The sequence below is a fragment of the Equus przewalskii genome, chromosome 2 (genome assembly GCF_037783145.1).
Source record: "Equus przewalskii isolate Varuska chromosome 2, EquPr2, whole genome shotgun sequence".
NCBI classification, from domain to species: domain Eukaryota; kingdom Metazoa; phylum Chordata; class Mammalia; order Perissodactyla; family Equidae; genus Equus; species Equus przewalskii.
Genome location: NC_091832.1, coordinates 46373075 through 46395189, shown reverse-complemented (window position 1 = coordinate 46395189; position 22115 = coordinate 46373075). Strand labels below are relative to the sequence as shown.

The window sequence follows — 22115 nt, the reverse complement described above, 5'->3', positions numbered from 1 at the left end:
TTTTGTGGTGAAGGGTAAAGGCTCCACCAGCACCTCCCTCCCTGTGGGGCTGGACCCCTCATTGGTCTGAATGTGGTCATGTGCCCATCTCTGAGCCTCTGATCAGCCTGGGTCCCCTGGAACAGGGTCAGGATGGAATGGAGTGGAGTGGGCTCTGTGCACCACAGGGACTGAGTCATGCAGAAGACGGCCCCAAAGGAAGATCAAGATGCTGTTCCCAGAAGGAGGGGACTGGATGGGGGCATGCAGGGGCAATTGAGGCCCCCGACACCCTGCCAGCCCTGTGGGGTCTCAGGTCCTGACACACTGGACATTCCTCTTGGCAAGAAGGCAGGGCTGTGGTAACTGGGTGGCAGCTGTGTCCTGGCCTTTCTCTCTGGACAACTATTGCCAGGTCCTGGTGTGCCAGGAGGCGGGTGGCAGGTGGGACACAAGAAGGGGGTGTGAGGACCCAGCAATGCCTGCTGTCCTCAGCGCCCCCACCCTGCGGTCACCTCCTTGGGACACCCCCCGCCGGACCCCCGGGCTGCTCGGTCCCTCCTATGAGACTTGCTGCCCAGGGCTCCCTCAGGTGGGGCTCCTGGAGGGAACTTCGCTAGGCACGTGAGGGGACATGTCGGAAATGGCGGTCCCGTCGGGGCACTGGCTTTGCTGGCTCTCGGCTCAGCGGCTGTGCCGGCTGCTGGCCTCCCCCTGCACCGGGCTGAGAGCATCTCGTCTCCAGGCCGGGGGCTGGGGGGCCGGGGGTGATGGTGCTGGCAACTCTGGAGGCCAAGAGGGCACTGAGCCCGGCCCCCTCCCTACAGCACCCCCTCCAGAAGTTGGAGCCCTCACCCAGCACCCACCTGTCTGAGGCACCTTGAGCATCCAGAGAATTGTGGGCCCGTGGGGCTCGAGTCTGTGAATGAGCCAGGTGAAGCGGGGTTGAGGGGAGGCAGGAGGGTCTCCGTCTCCTCCGTTCGGTCTCCATCTCGGATGCTGGGCTGGTGCAGGACCCGCCAGCCCATGTGGGACTAGGGGAGAGCATCTGCTTGTGCAGTCACAGCCCTGAGTGGGGTGAGGGTCTGGTGGGCAGTGAGCTCCCCGTGATGTCCGCTCCTCTGAGGAGCCCCTGAGACTGGATCTGAGGCATCAGACTGCCTGGCCCTGGCCTCCTGCCTCTGCTCAGGAGACTGTCACAGTGGACACAGTCCGCCTGCATTTAGCACCTGTAATATCCCCACTTTACAGGTGGGGAAACTGAGGCAGGTGCTGGGACAGGGCTGGACAGTGTCATCCTCTCCCTTTAGAATGTTCTCTGTTCTGCCAACTGCTCCCCAGGGGCCATCAGTCCCAACCTCTCACCTTTCAGGCCCCCCTCCTGGACTTCAGTGTCCCCCACTGTCCTGAGTTGGTCTCAGCCTATGACAGTGATGCTGTTGGCTGGGAACGCCTCACCGGGGCCCAGACTACCTGCAGGAGCCGTGCTGCAGCCCGACCAGCCCTTGTGGTTCTTATTGTGGTTGCAGGACGCCCAGCAACACCCAGCGGGGAACTTTGAGGAACGAGGTTTTTACTCACAGGTCCTGGGGACACGTGGCACACCTGGGGCCACACAGCGAGGTCGCGGGTAGAGAGAGAGAGTGCACACACGGACCTGGGGTTCTGGCTCTGTTGGGGTCGGGGTAGGGGGCCTAGGGTTTCTCGGGTTCATCTTTATTGATGGATTTAAAACATAAGAGGGAAACTAAATCTCGGAGGGAAAAGCAGAGTCGCTGGAGCCGTCAGTTATCTGGGTCGCCCAGCGCTTGCTAGAGGGGAACCTCGTGGGGCGGGCGGCCTGGCTCCCTATCTGGTTGTTTTGCTAGTAGCTGTGTCATCCAGCTGGCAACATGTTTGTTGAGATGGATACCTGTGAAATGGACACCCGGATGACCAAAAGCTTCATGTCAGGCGTTTACATTACCACCAAAAATTTAATTGTCTCAGGCTCTCACAAACTCTCTGTGGAGGGTCCGGAGCTGCCTCCAGGCTCCAGGGAGAGGATCCCTGAGTACCGTCTCTAAGAGGTCTGTCTTTGGAGTTCCGGAAGCCACTGCCCAGCTTACTTCCCCCCACCCCCCAGGGCTGAGGGCCTCGGAGACCCCACAGACCCAGGGTCCAGAGTGGGTCCTGGGCGCCGGGAGGCAGAGGGTCCAGTCCCAGGTTCCTGCAGGGTGCAATGGGCTCCCACTGGGAGGATGCCCAGTGCTGAGCATGTCTGGGCTGGGGATGGGGGTACACGTCTCTCACCAGCCGTGGGGTAATGAGGGTGGATCCTCCCACGTCTGTAGACAACAAGAGAGCTGAATCTGTCAGGTAACAACCCGCCTCCTAGTAAAAGTCATGCATGAAATACCTGAGTGCAAAGCTCAGTTCTCGGAGGTGGGAATTCCCTGGAACCACGCTGGTCTCGGCGGGGGGGTAGGGGGACCGGGCCCCCTGGCTGGGCACCATGCGGTGAGCTTGCCCGTAGGCCACCCCTAACCCTCACGCAGGTGGACAGAGCCCAGGGCCAGAGACAGAGGCTCAGAGAACATCTCGGGCAGCTGGCTGCAGAGCCCCAGTGCCCAGCTGCCTTGCACAAGGGCCTCTGCCCACTGAGTCGAGGCCTGGAGCCCGGGGTGCAGGCACGGAGGCTCCCAGAGCTGAGCTGGGCGCCCCTCCGGCCAGGAGGCAGCCCCTGGAGGAGGCTGTACTGCTGAGGGTGGGGACCTGGGCCCGGCTTGGTGGTGATGCCGGGGGGCTTCTGAGTGCCTCGTCCTCCACCCCCATGGCCACCGGCACGTCCACGTCACTCAGGGAGAGCCTCAGGCTCGGGGGCAGTGGGCTCCAGGTTCCCAGGTCCGGCCTCGGTCAAGAAAGCAGTTGTGGAGTCGAATGTTCTCAGGATCCACCAGCCCTGTGGGCCTGACTCAGGATGCAGGCCCGGGTATCAAGGCTGGCACACAGGTGCGCCCCATCGCGCACTCTCCTGCAGGTGCCCACTGTGCTCGGTGCTCGCCCTGGCCGGCTCTTTCTCTGCTGATGGGTGCCTGTCCCCCACCCCCAGGCTCTGGGCACCCCCCGCTCCCGTTACTGTTGTGGGGCTCCAGTTTAAGAAAGCTGTTCCCTCAGGGACTGGAACAGGGGGGTCAAGGAAGGACCTGACGCCCCAGGCCCACCCTGGGGGTCCTGCGGGTGGAGCTCTCACACTGGGTGGTAGTGTGGGTTCTGGTGGTCCCTGCAGACCCCTGGGGTCTCACACACACACAGGACCTCTAAAATAGGCCCCCTACCTCCTGTAAGAGGAGAGCTGAGAGAAGCCTGCCGGTCACTGGCCTCAGGAGGTCTCCCCGGGCCCTGGAGGCCCCCGCTGTCCGCTGTCCGGGAGGAGCGTGGACAGGATGCAGCCCTCCATCACGAGCGGTCGTGGTGTCGCGGCAGGCAGGGGGACCATGCCTCAGAGGCAGGAATGCTTCCCGCCCATCTCCCATCCCCGCGCTGGGCCTGGCTTTGGGCCACGGTGTCCTCTCTGAGTCTGGGTGTCTCCTGTGACAAGAGGAGGGCAGGGCTTTTCGAGGGAGCCCCTCCCAGCTCTGACGATGCGAGAAAAGGGGAGACGATGTGAGAAAAGGGGAGACAGCAGGCGTTGCCAGGCCGGCTCTCCTCCCTCCGCCACGCCTCCCCAGTCTCCCCTGCGGAGTCTGTGGGGCTCCCTCCCATTGGTCCTGCAAGGGTCTGAAACCTTCCTGCTGGTCCTGGCAGCCGGCGCCTCCCCCCTCCCTCCTTGAGCCCTTTCCCGCCTCTGCTGGCGCCTTTCTCTGACGACAGCTGTGGTGGGCAGGTGGGCCACGGGGGTGGGGGAGGGGGGAGGGTGGTGGGAGGGCTGTAGCAGGCAGGGGTGGCAGGTGGGGCTGATCCACTCCCGCCCCCACCGCCCCCTCCTCAGGTGCCCACAGTGAACTGCGCAGAGGGACAGACGCCTGGGGTTAGAAGCTGGCGACACCTGGGGCTCCAGACCCCTGTGGTCACCTAGGGCAGGCTTTCCGGCTGGGGAGGAGACATTTCTCCACAGGGCCAGGAGAAGGGAGGGCATGGTATATACACTCCCCAGAATAGGAATTATCAGGGAACGGGGCCAGCCCCCAGGAGGGGACAGGTGGGCAGAGGGAGGGAAAGGACCCTCCCTCCTTCCAAGGAGGGTCTGCAGCCCCTGGGAAGGTGGGAGTGGAGCTCAGGAGCAGGGAGTGGGCTCAGTCCCATGGTCAGCTCTGGGACCCCCAGCCCGCCCACCTCCAGGAGTGAGCCCCCACCAGCCCTTCCCTCCACAGGCGTCAGGGGGCAGGGCCTCTGGGGTGGACAGAGCGGAGCCCCAGCCAGCCACCAGGTCCCAGAACGGCCTCCGTGGGGTGGGACAGAGCCACCTGCCTATGGATGGTCGGGACAGGTGTGAGGAGTGTGGCCCTGAGCTGGCACATCACGGGTGCCTTTCTGGGGCATCGTCCCTTCCTGTGCAGGTGGGAGAAAAGAAACGTCCCACCTGGTCCCTCCCACCACAAGTCCTGCGGAAGGTGGTCTGTGAGGCGCAATCCCCGTGAGTTAGTTAGAACAGGTGCCCAGGGCCCCGTGGGGCTGCCTGGGAGGCCACCTGGAGGAAGCAGCAGGGCCGAGCGAGGAGAAGGCCCAGTTCCTGGGGACAGAGGCCCCCGTGCCCCCGTCCCTGTCCCCCGGATGGCCGGGATTTTGGATAAGTGCACAGGAAGTGGGGGACGCTCTGGCACTTTTAGAGTTGGAACCCGGCTCTCAGTCACGCTGGGCATCCCAGCCTGGCTCAGGCTCATGAGGTGGGGACAGTGCAGGCTCTCAGGCCCAGGTGTCCCGAGCCTCTTCAGGGGGCCCCACAGTGTGGGCGGGGCGTGACCCCTCTGCCCTGGACCCTCTGCCTTCAGTGCTTCCCCAGGGGCTCCCGAGAGGAGGCCTACCTGATTCTGCCTCCCGCTGGGCAGCTTCCAGACCGGGGCACACGTGTGGCCAGCTCCTCCTGGGGCCCAGCCTTGTGTCCTGCAGGCCTGAGCCCTGGAGCCCAGAGGGAGGGCAAGGCCACCTGTGGGCCATCTCTGGCCCCAGGTCCCACAGAGCCCTGGCCTCCTTCCTCCCAAGGCCTTTGCTTGACTCCCTATTCTCCTGGTGAATTAGCCGTTCCTATGTACCAGTCACCGCAAACTTGAAACAGCTCCCGGTTATTATCTCACGGTTCCTGTGGTTCAGGAGTCCTGATGTTTCCACTGGGTCCTCTGCTCAGGGTCTCACCAGGCTGCAGGCAAAGTGTCGGCCAGGACCACGGTCTTATCTGAGGCTGAGGGGCCTCTTCCAGGCTCTGTTCCTTGGCAGAATTCAGTTCCTTGCAGATGTAGAACTGAGATTTCTTCTTTCTTGGTGGCGGTTCACCGAGGGCCCACTGTTCTCAGCTCCTAGAGGCCACCCGCCATCCCCTGCCACGTGGCCCCTCCACAACCTGACAGTTTGCTCCTCAAGGCCATCAGGAGGGTGTCTCCCTGACCTCTTTGAAGGGCTCACCTAATTAGGCCAAGCCCACCTGGGTAATCTCCCTTTAGATCAACTCAAAGTCAATTGGTTCATAACCTGTGACTACACAGGTGATGTCATCACATTCGCAGCCCCGCCTACAGGAGGGGGTGTGCAGGGCATGTACCTGGGAAGCACCTTGGGATTGAGGCCCCATCCCTGGGTCTCTCCTTTGTGTTACCCTTTGCCCATCCTGGTGTCTTTCACCTCAAATTCTTCTTCCCTTTGCCCTCCCCTTTCGGCTATTTATAAAACTGGTTCAATTAAGAAGATGCCCAGCCTTCCACAGCCTCCCTGAGCCAGGCCCTATGCCCGGAGCTTCGGCTGGCGCTCTTTTCCAGCAGGTCCTCCCTTGACAGGTCAGGACACCCGGCTGCAGGACGTCGGGCACTTTGCCCACCTTCCCACAATGCCCTATGGGGGTGGGGGTTCAAACCCAGGCCCCCCTCCTCTCCAGCTGGCTCTCGTGTCCCTCCGTCCAGCCCTCCTGCCCATCCCAAGAGGCGCCCCACCCCAGGCCCTCTTTGCTGCAAGGCCCAGCCACATCCTGCAGGAACCTCGCTGAACAGCAGACCCTCCGGGATGGGCGCGGGGGCTCCCTGCCCCAGGCCTTCCCTTCTGCGAGCGTCTTGGGCAAGGAAGGCTCTCGGCTACTGCCTCTGGCCAGAACTCCCGACCTGGGCCCCGCTGCAGGCCCCCTTCCTGAGCAGCTGTGTGCCCCGCAGACCTCTCTTTTCCCCAATTATCTCATTGCGAGGGAGGGAGGCCTGTGCTTTGGGAACTACAGCCACCGCCATGCAGAGTCACGGGAGTCCAGCCCTGGTTGGCTGCGTGTGCCAGGTCATGCCTCTGGCTGCTCCCGCCAAGGTCCCTGGAGCCTGAGCTGGGGGCTCCCCACCCAGCGCCTCGGTGGGCAGCATCTGGCTGCCCGGCCCCACCCAGACTCCCCTTCCCATTAGCCGGAGGAGCGGGCGGCTGGAGCAGCGGCAGGCTCCGTGGTGGACAGCGGCCCAGCCTCCCTCTGCCTGACCCGGCTGCTCTCAGCTCCCCGGGGAGCCCGAAGGTGGTGGGAGACGTGGCAAGAGCAGGCTGAAGACGAGGACCTCGGTGACACCTTCCCGGCACCCTGGGCGCTTGTAAGCCTTTGTTGGGAGGTGGATGCAGCTGATTGGGGGGCAGGGGGGTGGTGCTTGGAAGCATCTTAGGCACGTCCACCTTCTCAGGATTTATTTGTGTGTAACTGATGCCCTGCCTGCCTCCATGGGCGATTCTGGCCTCTGCCAAGTCTGGCAAGGGCAACTTTGTGCCAAAGATGGTTAAATTAGAATGGAAATTCAGACGCCTCTGCAAAGGTGGTGGCAGTGGCCCTCGAAAAGGCCCGGGCTAGACGGGCCACCATCACAGGGACCCGGCGGTTTCGAGGGCTGTCGGTGCACTGTCATGGCTGGGGCCCCAGGAGTCTCCCTTCTGGGCCACGTCCTGTTTCTGGGGGCTCCACGCCGGCAGGGACAAGGCTGGTGGCAGCAGGGCCTGGAGCGGCTGGCTCTGGGTTCTCTGACTCCATCTGCTGCTTTGGGCCACGCCCGGGCCGCTGGTTCTGTCACCAGACTCCCTGTGGGATCTAGGGGTGCCTCTCCTCCCCGATCAGCCCTTTGGGGTGGCCCTGGTGGACCACTTACCTTCCCCAGGCAGGAGGGAGATTCACTCCACCCTGGGCGCAGGGGCTGCGGCCACCATCTCTTCCCTTTGGAGGGGGGCCCGGCCTTGCCTACTGAGGTCTCAAGGGCCCAGACTGGCCCCCTCATGCTCAGAGGTGGAAGCCTGTGGCCCCCGGGGCCTCCGGCGGGCAGTGGCTCAGGAGCAGCCTGGTGCGGCTTAATTATGGAGCCGGCCAGTGGCCCGGCGCGCTGCGCCCTCCCCTCGCAGCCTCCTTGGTGTGGTCCGACACAGCAGTGGGCAAGCTGGGGCCTGCCCTGGACTTGATGAATAGTCATGAGGAATAAAGGGGCGGGCCGCCAGTTTTGTTGTTGGATGCAGCTCGTTGACAGAACTAAGGGAGATGGAGAGATCGCAAATGCCAGCAGACAGCCCACATGTACCCGAGCATCCTCGCGCCCTGCTTCCCTAGCCGCGGCGCCTCTCTGCCTGGGCCCACCCTGCCAGGTGGCCACCTCCCTGACCCCTGACCCCCAGCCACCCAGACCCATGCCTTGCCCCGCGGCGCGCCAACTCCCCGGCGTGTGCAGACCCCCGCGCACCCACCATGCTGTGCGGCAGTGACCCCATGCAGCCCTTCACCACGGTAGGTGTGCCCCATGTGCCCTTTGGATCTATTCGGGGACCCCGTCTCTGTCCTTCTTGGGGGCCTGGTTGGGGCTTTCATCATGGTGGAGGGGTCAGAGGGGCGTTCTCTTGTCTGTCCCCCTGGTGGGGTCCCTGCTGCTGGTTAGGGTGCTGCCATTCGGGGTGCACAGAGGCAGGCAGGAGGGGCTGAGGGGCTGGGAGGAGGTCCCAGTCATAGAGGCAGACACCTGCCTGTCCTGGAGAAGCTCTGAGGACCAGCGCCCACTGGCCGGGCAGGACCAACAGCCAGGGAGGGGCAGGGGTGTCTGGTCACGGCCGGGCGGCTGCCTCTCTCTCCATGTGGGGTTTCTGATGCTGCCTGGCTTTGGGCTGGTGGCTCTGTCCTAGGCTTGGTTCTTGAGCTGCCCTGCCCTCCTCCCAGCTATCAGGAGCTCAGTGTACCCCGGAGGTTATCTTTGCTCCCAGGGCTCTGGCTGTGAGGTTGACACCACCTTCTCCCAGGCCGCGAGCATCCTCACCTGGGAATCTGCCCACTTGGTAGCAGCGACAGGAGTGTTTCACTGGCCGAGGGCCGGCTCAGTGCAGGTCTGAGCTCCAGGTCAGGGACTTGCAGCAGGCTGGCCTCGAGGTGGAGGTGTCCTGTTGCCCCTCACGGAGGGGCAGCCAGCCTGGCAGAGGCAAAGGAAGGGACTGCAGCTTGTGCTTGGCCCCTGTGGCCTGAGCCCTGGGGACCTGGGCTCATTTCCAGACTTGCCAGGTCCCCAAGGCCAGGCAGGCACCAGGCTGCTAATTGAGCAGGTCGAGGGTGGGGCGCAGGTGCTCCACGCAGGGCCCTTTCTGCTGCCAGGGAGGCAGATAGAGTGGGGGCCATTGGTACCGTGTGCCCTGTGGGAAACCCAGCAGTGGACGGAGGGACAGCATGGACAGTTGGACAGAGTCCAGGTGTCCCCAAGCTCTGCAGGCAGAGGACAGGATCTGTGGATGCCGAGCCACAGAGACCGGGGGGGTACAGTAGCCTCTGGAGACCTGCGGGCTCTCGGCAGTATGCATGCACAGGTGTGTTTAGGTGTGTGTACACACACGTGTGTTTATGTGCGTGAGGGTGTCTTCAGCATGGACATGCATGTGAATGAGAATGTGTGTGTGTGGGTGTGTGCATTGTGTATTGGGACAGGTACATGACTGGGGGTGCCTGTGGGTGTGTGTTACCAGGCAAGGCCATGGGAAGAGTGACAGTGTGCATGTGGGCCAGGAGGGGTGAAGGACGTGGGAGACCCGTCTACGTGGCCTGACCCAGGCGCTGGCTCCTCGCACTCGAGTCTGGAAACTCCATGGCATCTCCACCCCCACCCCCCCACGAACTTTTTCTCTGAAACTCAGCCCTGGGAAAGGAAGTGGCTGTCCCCGAGTGGGCCAGTGCTGGGGCGGGGAGGAGGCGTCCTTCCCCCGCATCCCTCTATCTCTGACTCCTTCACCGATTCATTTATGCGCCACACACATCACTGGGCTCACACGGCAGGCCGGGGTCCCGCGGGGAGCAGCCTCGTCCCCCAGACTCTCCGTGCAGGTGGAGTGTGAGCCAGGAGGGCTGTCTCGCTGCTGCAGGGGTGTCTGGTTGTCACTTGTGGAACCCAAGACGCAGCCAGAAGGCCCCGGGTCCTGGAGGCCGGTGTCCCTGCCCAGCCAGCCGTTCAGCCCTGAGGACTCGAGGGACTGTGGTGTCACCTTTTCTTGAATGAAGTGGGTGTCGCCGTCTAAGTCAGCCCCGGCTGAGCTTCGCAGCTTTGCGGCGCCTTTCCTGGGTTGAGGGTGGGGCAGAGACCTGCTGCCCTGAGCCCTGGAGCATCGCCTCCCACGTGAGCTGTGGGCAGCAGGGAGCCGCTGGCGTCCACCTGCTGCTGCCGCCTGGGCCCTGGGGACCAGCAGTGGCCAGCCCTGCCATCGCTAGGCTTCTCTGTGGACCAAGAATGACCGTGCCCCTTCGTTTGTCTGTTGGTTCGGTCAGCGTGTCTGTCAAGCGGCGCCAATGCCCCCCAGCCTGGCCCAGGGAGAAGGCAGAGCCTCTTCCCCAGCAGGTGGGCTGTGCTGTGTCGTGCTGATTTGTGAAAGTGTCTGTGTCCTGTTTCTGTCCCAGAAGGAGAGTATTCCAGACCCACCATATGCAAATGTTATGGGTCTGTCGCCTTCATTGTTGCTGAGTGCCCGCTGGGCCGCCTGGCCAGGAAGGAAGCGTGGGGCTGCAGGTGCTGTCGGAGCACCTGGCGGGGCTTCCTGCACGACCACCTTGCTGAGCCCCGGTTCCTAGCTGAGAGCAGGATGGTGCTACCCACGATGCCTGCTGGATGCCTGCTCCTCCGGTGCTGAGCTGGGGCTCGCGGGGCCAGGCGGCTCTGATCCTGCTGGCTTAGCTGCACTCTGGGTTTGCTTTGCCAACTGTCCTTCCCCGTGAGGGCTGAACACCCACCCGCTTACTGGGGTCCTTCAGCTGCCGCCAAAGCAGGGCTCAGGGCGCATGGGGACCAGGCGCTGACTGCACAGGAAGGAGCCAAGGATGCGCTCAAGGGGCCCTTCTCAGATGACAAGCCCTCTCAGATCTGGCTTGGCCCCTGGGTCTCCCCAACTTTTCCCTGTCAGAAACCTCGCGATTTCCTCTGTACCACTCTTTCGGGTGAGTGGCTTGTGACCCCACCCAGCCTCCTCTGGGCCGTTATTTCACTGTTCGTCAGTCCAAAGATGAACAAGGGCAGCATCAGACATCTCTGGCTCTTCCTGCGCCCATCTCTGTTGATGGGGGCCCGGCCTGTCTGGGCTGCAGGGTCCTCACGAGCCGGATCCAGAGCGACTGGGCCTGCGTGGTGTGTGCTGTGCGAACCCGGTCACCTCTGTGCCAGAGCAGCGTGGCTCAGGGTCACCCTCTGGTCCTACGGACAGTGCAGCCTCTGGGCAGGAAGCGCCCCAGGTGGGAAAAGCCAATCAGAGCATCAAGATATATTTACTAAGCACCTATTACCTACAAGGGTATACAGAGCTGCAAGGGACCTGATCTCACAGGGTTCCACACGGGCCTCTGCTGCAGTGCTGAGAGCAGACCACAGGAGGGCAGGGCCGAGGCTGGGAGCCGACTGGAGGCTCCCGGAATAATCCAGGGAGAGCCGCTGGCGCCTCGGGCCAGGTGGGAACAGGGGAGGTGGAAACGGCGGTTCTGGATGGGATTTGCTGATGGGCTGGGTGTGAGGCTAGGGGTGACCTGAGGTTTGGACCTAGGTGATTGGGTGAAGGGAGGGGCCATTTATTCAGATGGGCAACTGCGGAAGGGGGATTTGGAGTGAAAAGTAAGTGTTCTGCTTCAACTGTGCTGTGTGTGAGATGCTCATCAGCCATGCGCAGGTGAGAAGGAGCAGTGGGCAGGGAGGAGAGGAGGAGCGAGAGGAAGAGGAGAAGAGGGGAGGGGGAGGGGAAGGAGGGAGAGCAGGTGAGTGTGGAGTTCCTGAAGTCACTCACGCGAGGGAGGGAGGGGGCGGGAGGGGATGTCCGGGTGAAGCAGGATGGACCTGAGGAGCATCCTGGAGCAGAGGCATCAGGGAGGTGGTGGGACGCAGGCAGATTAGAGTTTGAAGATGACCTTCGGAGTAAGGGCAGGAGAAGAATCAAAGAAAATGTCGAGGTTTTGATTTGAGCCTTGCAGGTGGGAGGGCAGGGTGGGGAGTCTGGGCCATGTTGGCTGGACCCAAGCGGCCGCTTGGACACTCTGCGGCAGGTGTCAGGCGGGCAGGAGGGCGTGGGTGGAGATGACCAGGGGAGAGTCCCAGCATGGGGGTTACTGTCAGGGTTGGGTGGGGGCTGCATGGAGGGACAGTAACCGGAGAGGAGACAGCAGGCCTGGGGCCTGACACCCGCCTCCCTGAGGCGGAGATGAACAGAGGGAGAGACACCGCACAGGAGAGGAGGGGGCAGCTTGGAAAGCCAGGGGAGGGTGCGGAGGAGACGGGGAGGGGCAGTGGGGGATCCCGCCTGAGAGGTGGGAGGCGGCGAGGACAGAAAAGAGACGGGGACCACTGGGACCCCTGCAGGAGAGGACAGAGCTGAACTGAGAGTGGCCAAGGGAGACTGGGCTGAGGAATGGGGGAGCGTCACAAGGCACCCCAACCGTGGGCTGCGAGGGCGTGAGGCTCTCCGGGGCCTGGGGAGGGACTGACTGTTCAGAAGGGAGAAACCAGAGCCTGAGTTGGAGGGATAGAGGGGACCCCATTCACTGGGCTCGCTGCACCTGCTCAGGCTCCTGCCCGCTCAGCCAGGTTCTGCGTCTACCCCGTAGTCCCAGTGCCCGCCCAGCCTGCCCCGAGGGCCAGCCGCCTCTCCCCATCCCCACGTGGATGTCTTGTGGGACCTCAGCTTACCAGCCCGAGCGGAGCTCCCACCTTCCCCGTGGGGGATGCATCCCGTCCCAGCTGGTGGGAAATCCCCTCTTCCTCCATGAGGCCGAACCCTGGAGCTATTCTTGACGCCCCCTTCCTGCAGCACCCAACACCCCAATTTATGGAGCTGTCAGTGTGACCTCCGAATGTACCAGGCCCCCATGCTGCCCTGACACAACCACAGGTCTCTCCATCACGGCCTTTGACTCGGGCCAGAGGGACCCCTGTCTGAGTGACATCCGTCCTCGGCTCACCCTCCATGGGCACCTGCCTCTTTCCCCTCCCGTGGGGAGGGCCATGCTCCTCTGACCAGAGTCCTGCACTCGCCTTGCCCCTGGCCCTTGCTTCAGCTGCAGGCCGTCTGCCCGCTGCTCTTCCCCGCCTGTCCAGGACCCTGTGGCATCGTTCCCTTCCTGAGGGGCTCTGCTAAGTGCTGCCTTTGCCTGTGGAGCCCCCTGGCCTGGGCGCCCCTGCCCAGCTGCCTGTTTTGAAGCTCCGAGCCCCCTACTCGCTCGCTTCCTGGTTTGTTTGCTGGGAGATGAGCTCGGGGAGGGCGTGGGCCTCTGCATCCTGCCTCTCCCAGTGCCTGGGACCGTGTTGAAGGAATGTGCCACCCTCACCTGCCAGGAAGCTGGTCCCGGTCACTGAGCTGGTGGGAGGGGCTGTCCCCACCAGAGCCCTGAACTGGGGAGGGAATGAGTGAACCAGGGCTCAACGATTCCCCGAGTGAGTGCGTGGCTCCCTCCGCCTGGACTGCCCTCCCCCCAGCTCTCTGCTGTTCCTCTGTCTTTGGGCCCACCCCCTGCCCCCGCTGGTCGCTTGGAGGGCCATCCACAGTGGCACACCCGTGACACCTGCCTCGCCCTCCCTGTGACCTTCGTTGCACTGGTCACAATCCAAATTCTCCTGTTCGTTCTTGTTCTCCCCAACTAGGGAGGGCAGCGACCCTGCCACGATACCTGGTGTGTGTGGGGGGGCCTGATTAGCATCTGTAGGACAGACAGACAGAGGATGCATAGATGCACACAGGATGTCAGGGCCGACACCTGGGCCAGTCTCCTGGGCTGCAGGCGGGTCCACTGCCTCCAGCGGTGCTCAGGGAGGAGGGGGAGAAGTACAAGAACGCCCCACCTTCATTCCAGGCTCTTGGCATCCTAGGAGGTCGGGCCTGGACTGGGTCCATTTCCTGTGGGTTAAATAAAGTCTGTGCCTCCCGTGGGCCACCTGGCTGCTCACAGGCAGTTCCGCAGAGCCTGGCAGGCTGCAGCCCAGAGACCCCACGGGCCCCGCGGATGCTCCATGGTCCAGGCTGCCCACCCGCGCATGTCCCAGCAGCACTGTCTGCAGGTGGAGGCGGCTCTGGGCCTCACGGTCCTGCAGACACACGCCTCGGCAGCCGAGCGGGGCTTCTGGGGGCACGTTTCTCCGGCGTGAGGTGTGGAAAGTTCCATATGGCCCTGGTGTAGGATTGGGCAAGGCCTTGCCCCAGCCCTGTGAGAGGAGAGAGTGTGTGTGCATATTTTCAGGAGGAGAGGGAGCCTTTCCCCCCCAAACACAAGTCGAATCTTGTTGGCATTTCCATCCGTTTAATCACAGACTCCAGGAGATAGTGTGGGAAATACCAGCGGGATGGAGGTCTTGCTCCGAATGGGATGGGTTCGCTCCACACTGCAGCCCGGCGTGCATGTCAGTCGCTCACCTCTGGGTGAGGTTGCACCCAAGCCCAGACATGCCTGCAAGAGAAGATCAGGGAGTTTGAAGTTTCAGACTCTATAAAAAAATGCCTGGTCTTGGTATTCTCCTGGGAGCATGAGGGCACAGGGGGTCAGAGCAGACACCTGCCTGGGGGTAGAGAGAGAGAGACCCCAGGGAGAGGGTGCCTGGCTAGCCCTCCCCACGACGCTCCAGGCAGACTCCTCTGAGATCAGTCCCCAGGGCCTCAAAGCCGGGGCTAGTGCCCGCCCTGGACCACACAGTAGCGACAGTGGTGATAACACAGATGGGTGTCTGCCCCCTCAGAGCTCCTCTTCCAGTGGGGGGAGTCCAGTGAAGAGCAAGGTAGAACAAGGTAGCAACAAGGTAGAAGCCAGGGGCTGGGGCGCTGGGTACCGGCAGTGGGGAGTGCTGGGCTGGGCCTCACCCCAGGGGGTGAAGGAGGCAGCTCAGCAGAGATCTAGGGAGGTGTGTGTCTGGGCCCAGCAGTGTCCCTGTGCTGGTCACCACAGAGGCCCTTGCCGTCAGCCCCTCTCCGATTCGGACCCACACTCTGGTCCCATGAGGAAGCCACTGCCGACACTCTTCACCCGGTTTTCCAGAGAGGGGAGCACGTGGCCAGGCCGTGGTGAAGCTGAGGCTGGGACCCCAGTCTCCTGATTCCCCTGCCAAGCCCAGGGCCTCGTGACGTGTTTCCCACAATACAAGCTTGCCGACCTGACCTGGGAGGGACAGATCTGAGCACCGTGCCTTTTGGGCTCAGCTCCAGCCCCTGGCCAGGAGGGGCCAGCCAGGCCAGGCTGCTGGAGGGGGCATCCAGGGAGGTGGGCTCTGAGCAGGCCTGGAGGCTGGGGGCGGAGTCTAGCTGGGGGGTGGGGAGGGGCTGGGGGGAGTGAGGGGAAGGCCTGGGCACCTATCATGTCAAAGGCTGCAGGGCGTGGCTGTTCCCCAGGAGAGGCCTTGTCCTGGGCCAGTGGCGGGTGCGTACAGGCTGGCTTTGGAGGGGAGCCTCGAAGACTGATTACTTGGGGCTGTGAAGGGAGAGGTGTTTGTGGGGCAGAGAGGGAGGAAGGGAGGGAGGAGAGAAGGAGGCAAGGAGGGATTTTCACTGTGAAGCCTCGGGCCCCCATGGGTCACCACCTTCCCCCTCTAGGAAGGTCACTGGCAGATTTTCCTGGGAGATGCTTTCGCGCCCCTGGTTTTCTTCGGAAAGGTTTTGGAGATGTCCTCACTCCCCATCGTCCCTCCCGCGTCTGGGGAAGGGCTGGAGGACTCTGATCTGACCAACTCAGCAGCCAGGCCTCCCCTTCTGGGCCCTCCGGGTCTTGGGAGGGGTGCTGTGTGAGACTATGTCATCCTGACCAGACCTTGAAAGAACAGTATAAACCTTACAAGCCTGAAACCTCCATTTCTGCCATAAACACAAATGAATGCAGGAGGAGCGAGCTGGCCTGCCTGTGGTTTATAAAAGACACAGACTTTAAAAAACAATTTATTTTCCATCTACACCCCAAAATCATTTGAGATGGTTTGCAAATTTTAAATGATAAACACATAAAGTAGGATTTGTATAAAATGGCGAAATCCAGCTTACAATGAAAGGACCGACCCCCTGGAGCGGGAAGGGCTGTATTCCCGGAGAATTCACCAGTGGGTGATCTGGTGTGGGGAGGTCAGAAACAGGTGCAGGGGAGACGGCCGCCTGCCCTCACGGAGAGCTGGCCTGGCCCTGGGTCACTGGCCGGGCTTGGGCCTGGCTGGCCTGGATGATGGTCGGTGCACTTAGTGGCCACTCCCACCAGGGGCTCCTGGAAGGGTTGCCTTGGGCTGGAGCTGCCTTTGAGCACAAAGTGTGCACAGAGCAGGAGTGGGCGTGGTGGGCCTGCAGGAGTGCCGGGGTCTGTTTGTGAGTTCCAGGATCTGTTTCATTCAACCCGGTTTCTGAGGGTCCAGTCCGGCAACAAGTGTGACGTGACAGGTGGGAACTGACCTCCCTGGGGCACGAGGGTCTCTTGGTTACCCCATCCCTGTGCCTGGTGCTGGGCGACCATGCCCTGAGTGAGTGAATGAGGGTCTGGGTGCCCCCTCTGCTCCTCAGCGTGGCCAGCCCGGCCTCAGTTTCCTCATCTGCAGCCCTTGTCTTGTTGGGCTTTTCTGTGGATGAGGATCCCTATGGCTGTCCTCCAAGTGTGCCTTGACTTCATCCCCACTTTGCAGAGGAGAAAACTGAGGCCTCAGGAGGTGGAATCATGCTCTGGGTCAATAGTGGGGCTGGGACTCGGCCCCTGGGTCTCCTGCCTTCAATGCCCTGCTCTGCCCTCCTGGACCGGGGAGGGCCCTCCTTCCTAATCTCCTCCTGCCCCCAGGACACGTCCTTGTGGGTGCTGCCCACCCTGGACCTGGATGGGCAGAGAGGCCTGCTCCTGAGAGTGGTGGGGTGGGCAGTAGGATGCCCAGGAGAGCCCCCCGTCCTGGGACAGCCAGCCAGGGCCTCCATCTCCTGCCACCTCTGGGGATCCCCACCCAGCTTGGCTGACAAAGGGCACTGGAGGCTTGGGCTGGGATGCCCAGCCTGTGGAGCAGGGGCCGCAGGGCAGGGCTGAGTTCAGGCTCCCGGGCAGGCAGACCAGTGGGCAGGCAGGACCCTCAGCTGCCTCGAGGGTATGGCACAGGGCCTGGCCCTGGATCTGGGAACCTGGTTCGCATGCAGCCTCTGCATCCCTAGCCCCTATTCTTTGCTAAGGTCACATCCCGGCATGCCTCCCCAGGGTGGGGCCTGGGGAGGACCAAAGGCAACAAGGTCTGGGAATGGGGCTGGAACCTCCCATTTTTGAGCCAGCACACCACCTGCTGTCCCCAGCTCGCTATCCCCAGCCAGGTGCTAACCATGAGCACATGTGTGCCTGGAAGGCCCACAGCAGATCTGCAGGGACTGGAGAGGAGGCCCCCCCAAGGCTGAGGATGTGGTGGGGTGGGGTGGGGTGGGAGCTAGAACTGGATCCCACCCAGGCTGGCCCCCTCTGGCCTCTCCCTGCCTCGGAGAATCCTCAATGCCTTGGGACTCCAGGAGTCCTGGGCAGAGGCTGGCTACCTTCCCAGAGGAGTGGGTGCCCAGACACAGTTTAGGACATCCTTCCAGGGACAGGACCTCTGCTTACTCCCTCCCCATCCGGCAGCCTCCTCCCTCTGCAGACAGATGGGTGGCCACAGCCTGAGGTCTAAGCATCCTTGTCTGTGTTCTGGGCCCTGTGTGTGAGCACGCATGTGCACGTGGCCCTGAGGGACACAGCCCATGTGTGCCCTTGCCTGACAGAGCAGAAATAGGCCACCGTGGGATTCTGGTCCAAGAAGCGCTGACCTAGAAGCAAGCCTGGCTACCCTGTGGCAACTGAGATGTGGACCGGGGAGCACGGTGCACAGACTGCCCACGCCCTGAGGGCAGGTCTGACACCCTCCGCCCCTGCCCAGCATCCACATGGGCAGAGAGCGTCAGAATGCATGTTTGCGGAGCAAATGCACAGGGATGGTCGTGGAGGGGCCTGCCTGGTCCTCGTGGGAGAGGTTCCCAGGGCACCGTCCTGCTCTGCTGGACACACTGAGGATCTGAGAGGGGTGCGCTCTCCCAGACTGGCCCCAACCCCCTTCCAGAGCTCCAGCCGCCGCCCAGCAGGCCTTGGGTGGGGCCTCAGAAACAGGCCCATCGGATACCTGGACGCTGGAGGCGAGGCCACCCGCTGGCTCCCTCACTCCCGCTGGCTCGCTGGGCCCTCCTTGGGTCGGGCCCAGGAGCCCTGCACGTGCATGTAGACACATGTGGGCCGCCTCGGGCCGGGCGTGTCCTAATTAGCCCACTCTCTTGGGAGTTCTTATTGAAAGCAAAACAAACCAAAAATGTCCTGGTTTTGCCCAGGTTCCTCCCTGCTGCCAAGTGGGTCTCGCCTTGGCTTCCGGGGCCGCTGGTTCTGGAGGAATCCCCCCTAAGGCTTCCGTGCAGCCGTGTTGGGCCTCTGACATGAGCCTGGCCTCTGCCCGGGGTCCAGCCTGCCTTGGTCGCAGGTGAGGCAGCTGGCAAAGCTCCCCAGCCGTTTGAGGAAAGAAATGCAAAGGACTTTCCCAGGGTCAGGAAGGAGGGCCCCTGGGGAGCCACACAGTGACCCCACACTTCCTCATCGGCGGGGTCCCCTGCTGCACTCAGAGCCACAGTGTGGGAAGCAGACGGGAGGGAAACTCTGCCGTCTCCTGGGGAAGCGAGACCAGAGAAGGGGCAGCCCCAACGGCGTCCACTCAGACAGCGTCCCCTGGGCATGAGCCGCTATGGTCCGGCTCCCTGGGGAAGAGGGAGCTTCAGAGGCACTGAAGTGGAAAACGCCACTGAGCCTGACATCTCAGAGGGCCAGCAGGAGGAGGATCCACAGAGGAGAGCGTGGACCCTCCCCCCTCACTGGCTCCCTCCGAGGGCAGGGGCGGACACTCTGTGTTGAGAGGCTGCAGGTCGTAGAGCGGCTTCTTCGCATGTCATTAGGACCCTGGCCCACACAGGCCCTGCCCGCTGGAGGCCCCGGTTCCCTCCTGCTATGGCTGCTGGGCCCAGAGATCCTATCGGCCCTGTTCCTTTTGGTTCAGTGACTAATTCCCTGGCACCTGCCTCCGATGGTAAAGAATGTGGACAAGTTAAAATCTGAACAGTGTTGTCGCGGGGCTGCCTCCTGAGCCTCCTGAACAGGGAGGCAGGAGCTATCTGCCCCACTGGCCTGGGCCGTCCTCCTGTCGGGGATGGAGCGGGGAGGGCATACCTGGAACCCCGCCTGGGCTGTCCTCGATTTTGAGGCCAGGATGGAGGCAAGCTCCCTGCAGCCCTCGGGCAGGCAGCTCAGGGCCCAACCTGGAGAGGGACTCTGGGCAGTGGGCAGGCTGGGTCTCCCTCCCCACCCCAGGGCCCACCAGGCTCTCAGCCTCTGCCGGCGGGAGGGGCAGGCTCACGTCTGGACCACATTCCTGGGCATCCGTTATACTGGGGGAGCTGTCCTGCCGCCGGGCACACCTGCCTTCATCATTCATTCATTCATTCATTCATTTGTTCGTCTGCTGGTCTCCTTGTGCAGCAAACCTCTTGGGTGACCACTCCGTAATGAGAATCCCATGACACCCTGCAAAGGGAGCGCTAATTATAATAAGACGGTAATCGCAGCTGCGAGTCCTTCTTGGCCCGGTGGACACTGATTGAGGGTCCAGTCCGGCGGCGTCCAGGAGAATGGAATTTGAGCCACATATGCAATTTTGCGTTTTCTAGTAGCCACATTAAAAAAGATGAAAAGAAGCCGGTGGGAGTAATGTAGTAATTTATTTTATTTATCCCAAACTGTGCTCGTTTCAGTACATAATCACGATGAAATTGCGAATGAGATTTTATTTTAGGATCTTCTCTTGGCCCTGAGTCTTTGGAATCGGGGAGCCTTGCCGCCCACAGCACGGCTCAGCTTGCACTCGCCACGTTCCACATCTGTGGTCACTGGCTGCCGTATCGGACGGTTCCACGCGTAGGGGCGCATCCCTAACCCATAGGACGCCTGTCCTTGTAGGGCCCGCAGCCCAGCCTGGGAGACTGAAACTGCGGGCTCACACAGCATGCACCCTCGGGAGCAGCGCTGATGGTCCAGGGGGCGTGAGAAAGCGCTTGGGGGTCCCCCGCCCAGCCCCGCCCCCCACCCGGCCCAGGGATGGCTTGTTCTGTCTCCTTATCTTCTCGGGGCTGCGGCTGTGCCTTCCCACCTCCCTTCACTTCCCACCTCCCTTCACAACAGCCTGGGGCCAGGAGAGATGAGGGTGTCCCTTTCTTGTTTTACTTTAAACATGTAGCTTTACAGACTTCTCATTTACATACCACACAACTCACCTATTTTAGGTATATGGTTCAGCGGTTTTTACACTAAATTCACAGATAGATGCACCCGTCATCACCGTCAAGTTTAGAACAGTTCTGTTGCCTTAAAGGAAACCCTGCATCCCTCAGCTCTTGGCCTCCAGCCCCCTGGCCCCAGGGCCACCCGTGTCCGTCTGTCCCTGTGTCTCTAATTCTCGGGACTCTTGTAGAAATGGAGCCGCATGATGAGGAAGCTCTCGCATCAGCTTCTCTCACTCAGCACGTCCTCGCGTTTCCTCCAGGTTGTAGTGCGTGCGTATCAGGATTTCATTTCTTCTCCGTGGCAGAGTAATGAGCTCGCGCTGTAAGGACTGCAGTGTGTTCCTGCCCTCCCGTCTGACACGGGAGGGACGGCTCTGACCACTGACATCTGTGCGAGTGGCAGTTAACTTCTGGGGCTGGAGCAGGGAGGAAAGCTCCAGGAGCGCAGGGCTGTGGCGTCGGTGAGGACCCGCCGCCTGTCACCTGTCGCCTCCCTCCCTCTCGGCCCGTCCCCTGTGCTGAGCTTCTCCCAGGCTGGGCAGCCTTCAGCAGAGGATTGTCCCTACTGAGAATCCCCCTCCTCAGGCCGGGAGGGGGCTGGGGCGCTCTGAGGACCCTTGTCACGGACACACCAGGAATGTGTGCCCTCAGTGTGCTGAGCTGGAGGGGGCCCAACCCCTCGGATAGAGACCAAGACTGGGGTGCGAAAGAGGCTGAGCCGGGGTCACCCGTGGTCCTGGGAGAGACCCGGGAATGTGCTGTTTTGTTTTTCAACCTGGAGGAGGCAGGCTGTTGGCGGGGAGGGCGGTGCCCCGCTGAAGAGTGTGCAGGGCAAGGGACCCTGGTCTCGCGGCCGCCCGCCTCTGCCCTGTGTGGGGACCTGGGCCTTCTGCCCACCAGATAGAAGCCCCCAGTTCACCATCCCACCTGGGGTTCCCAGGGCCTCTGCCCCTTGGATGGTTGGTCTCCTGTGTCGTCTGCCAGACCCACCATAATACCCTGGACAAAGTCACTCCTCACCCTGTGCCTCAGTTTCCTCACCTGTAGACCGAGGATAATAGCACCTCGGGCCTGTGGAGCAGATTTTTTTGGGTGTGTATGAGGAAGACTGGCCCAGAGCTAACATCTGTGGCCATCTTCCTCTATTTTATGTGGGTCGCTGCCGCAGCATGGCTTGACGAGCGGTGCTAGGTCCATGTCTGGGGTCCGAGCCTGTCAACCCCGGCCGCTGAAGCACAGTACGAACTTAACCACTACGCCACAGGGGCCAGCCCCCTTGTGGAGCAGATTAAATTAAACCTCAGAGCCGTCCTGGCACCGAGAAAGAGCCGTTTAAGCATTTGCGGTTAGAGGCCTTTCTGGCCAATGTCAGCTATTCTGTTACCCTCTGAACCCGAACCTGCCTCCCACCTGAAGCCTCCAGACTGGGGAGGGGTCTCCCTGGCGGGCCCTGCAGGTGGGATCTGATCTGCCTGGGTCAGAGGTATGAGGCCAGCACCCCTTCCCTCCCTCGCTGGGGCCTCCCTTAACTCCTGGAGGGGGCTGATCCATCTCGGGGTCCCAGGGCCCCACAGAGGGTGACCCAGGGGACACACCCACACTGGACAGCTCAGAGTTTCTATTCCTTTGGTGTGTGGCCCTGGGGGAGGGGCCGGGTTGCCAGGGCCCATGCCTGGGGTAGGGGCAGAGAGTGTGGACCACACAGAACTCTTCCAGCAGGAGGGAAATGTGTGGGGTGGAGGAGGAGGCGGGCAGCATTCTGATGCAGATGGCGGCAGCCCTATTGAAGGGGCCCTTTGAAAGCCACTGACCTTCGGCACCCACCCCCACCCCACCACCTAGAGGGCCAGACCTACGGGCCAGATCTGGTCCCCCACGGCCTCCTGGGCATCCTCTGCACCAGAGCCCAGGGTGAACCCACTGCCTGGCTCCCTGGGGCTGGGGTCTCCCCACTTTGAGTGGTAACGGGGAGACTGGAGGCAAGGATGTCCAGGCTCCGATGCTGCCCCTGCAGAATGCAGTCGGAGCCCAGGAGAGTGTCCAGGGGCTGGGAGCTGCCCGCCCCCACAGGCAGCTCCCTCCAGGTGTGCTTGGTGGAGCCCCAGAAACCCTGGCACCAGGGAGCTTGATGGAGAGGGGAGGGCGAGGTGAATGTCAGTTTATCCCAACACAAGTAGTGACCTGTCGGGTGGGGG

The 22115-nt window shown here is 62.3% G+C and overlaps 1 protein-coding gene across 7 annotated transcripts in view; it reads left to right on the top strand.

Annotated features, from left to right (window-relative positions):
- The window catches only part of TP73 (tumor protein p73), a 65873-nt gene that overhangs the window by 23522 nt on the left and 20236 nt on the right, over window positions 1-22115 (top strand). The window contains exon 1 of one of the 7 annotated variants that reach the window (XM_070604636.1): window positions 7601-7888. The exons of 5 other annotated variants lie outside the window; for them this stretch is intronic. In XM_070604636.1, coding sequence (XP_070460737.1) covers window positions 7850-7888 — 39 coding nt within the window. In that variant the 5' untranslated portion in view covers window positions 7601-7849. Of the gene's footprint in view, window positions 1-7600; window positions 7889-22115 lie in introns of those variants that run through there. One more of the 7 variants, XM_070604655.1, reaches the window with a different exon arrangement.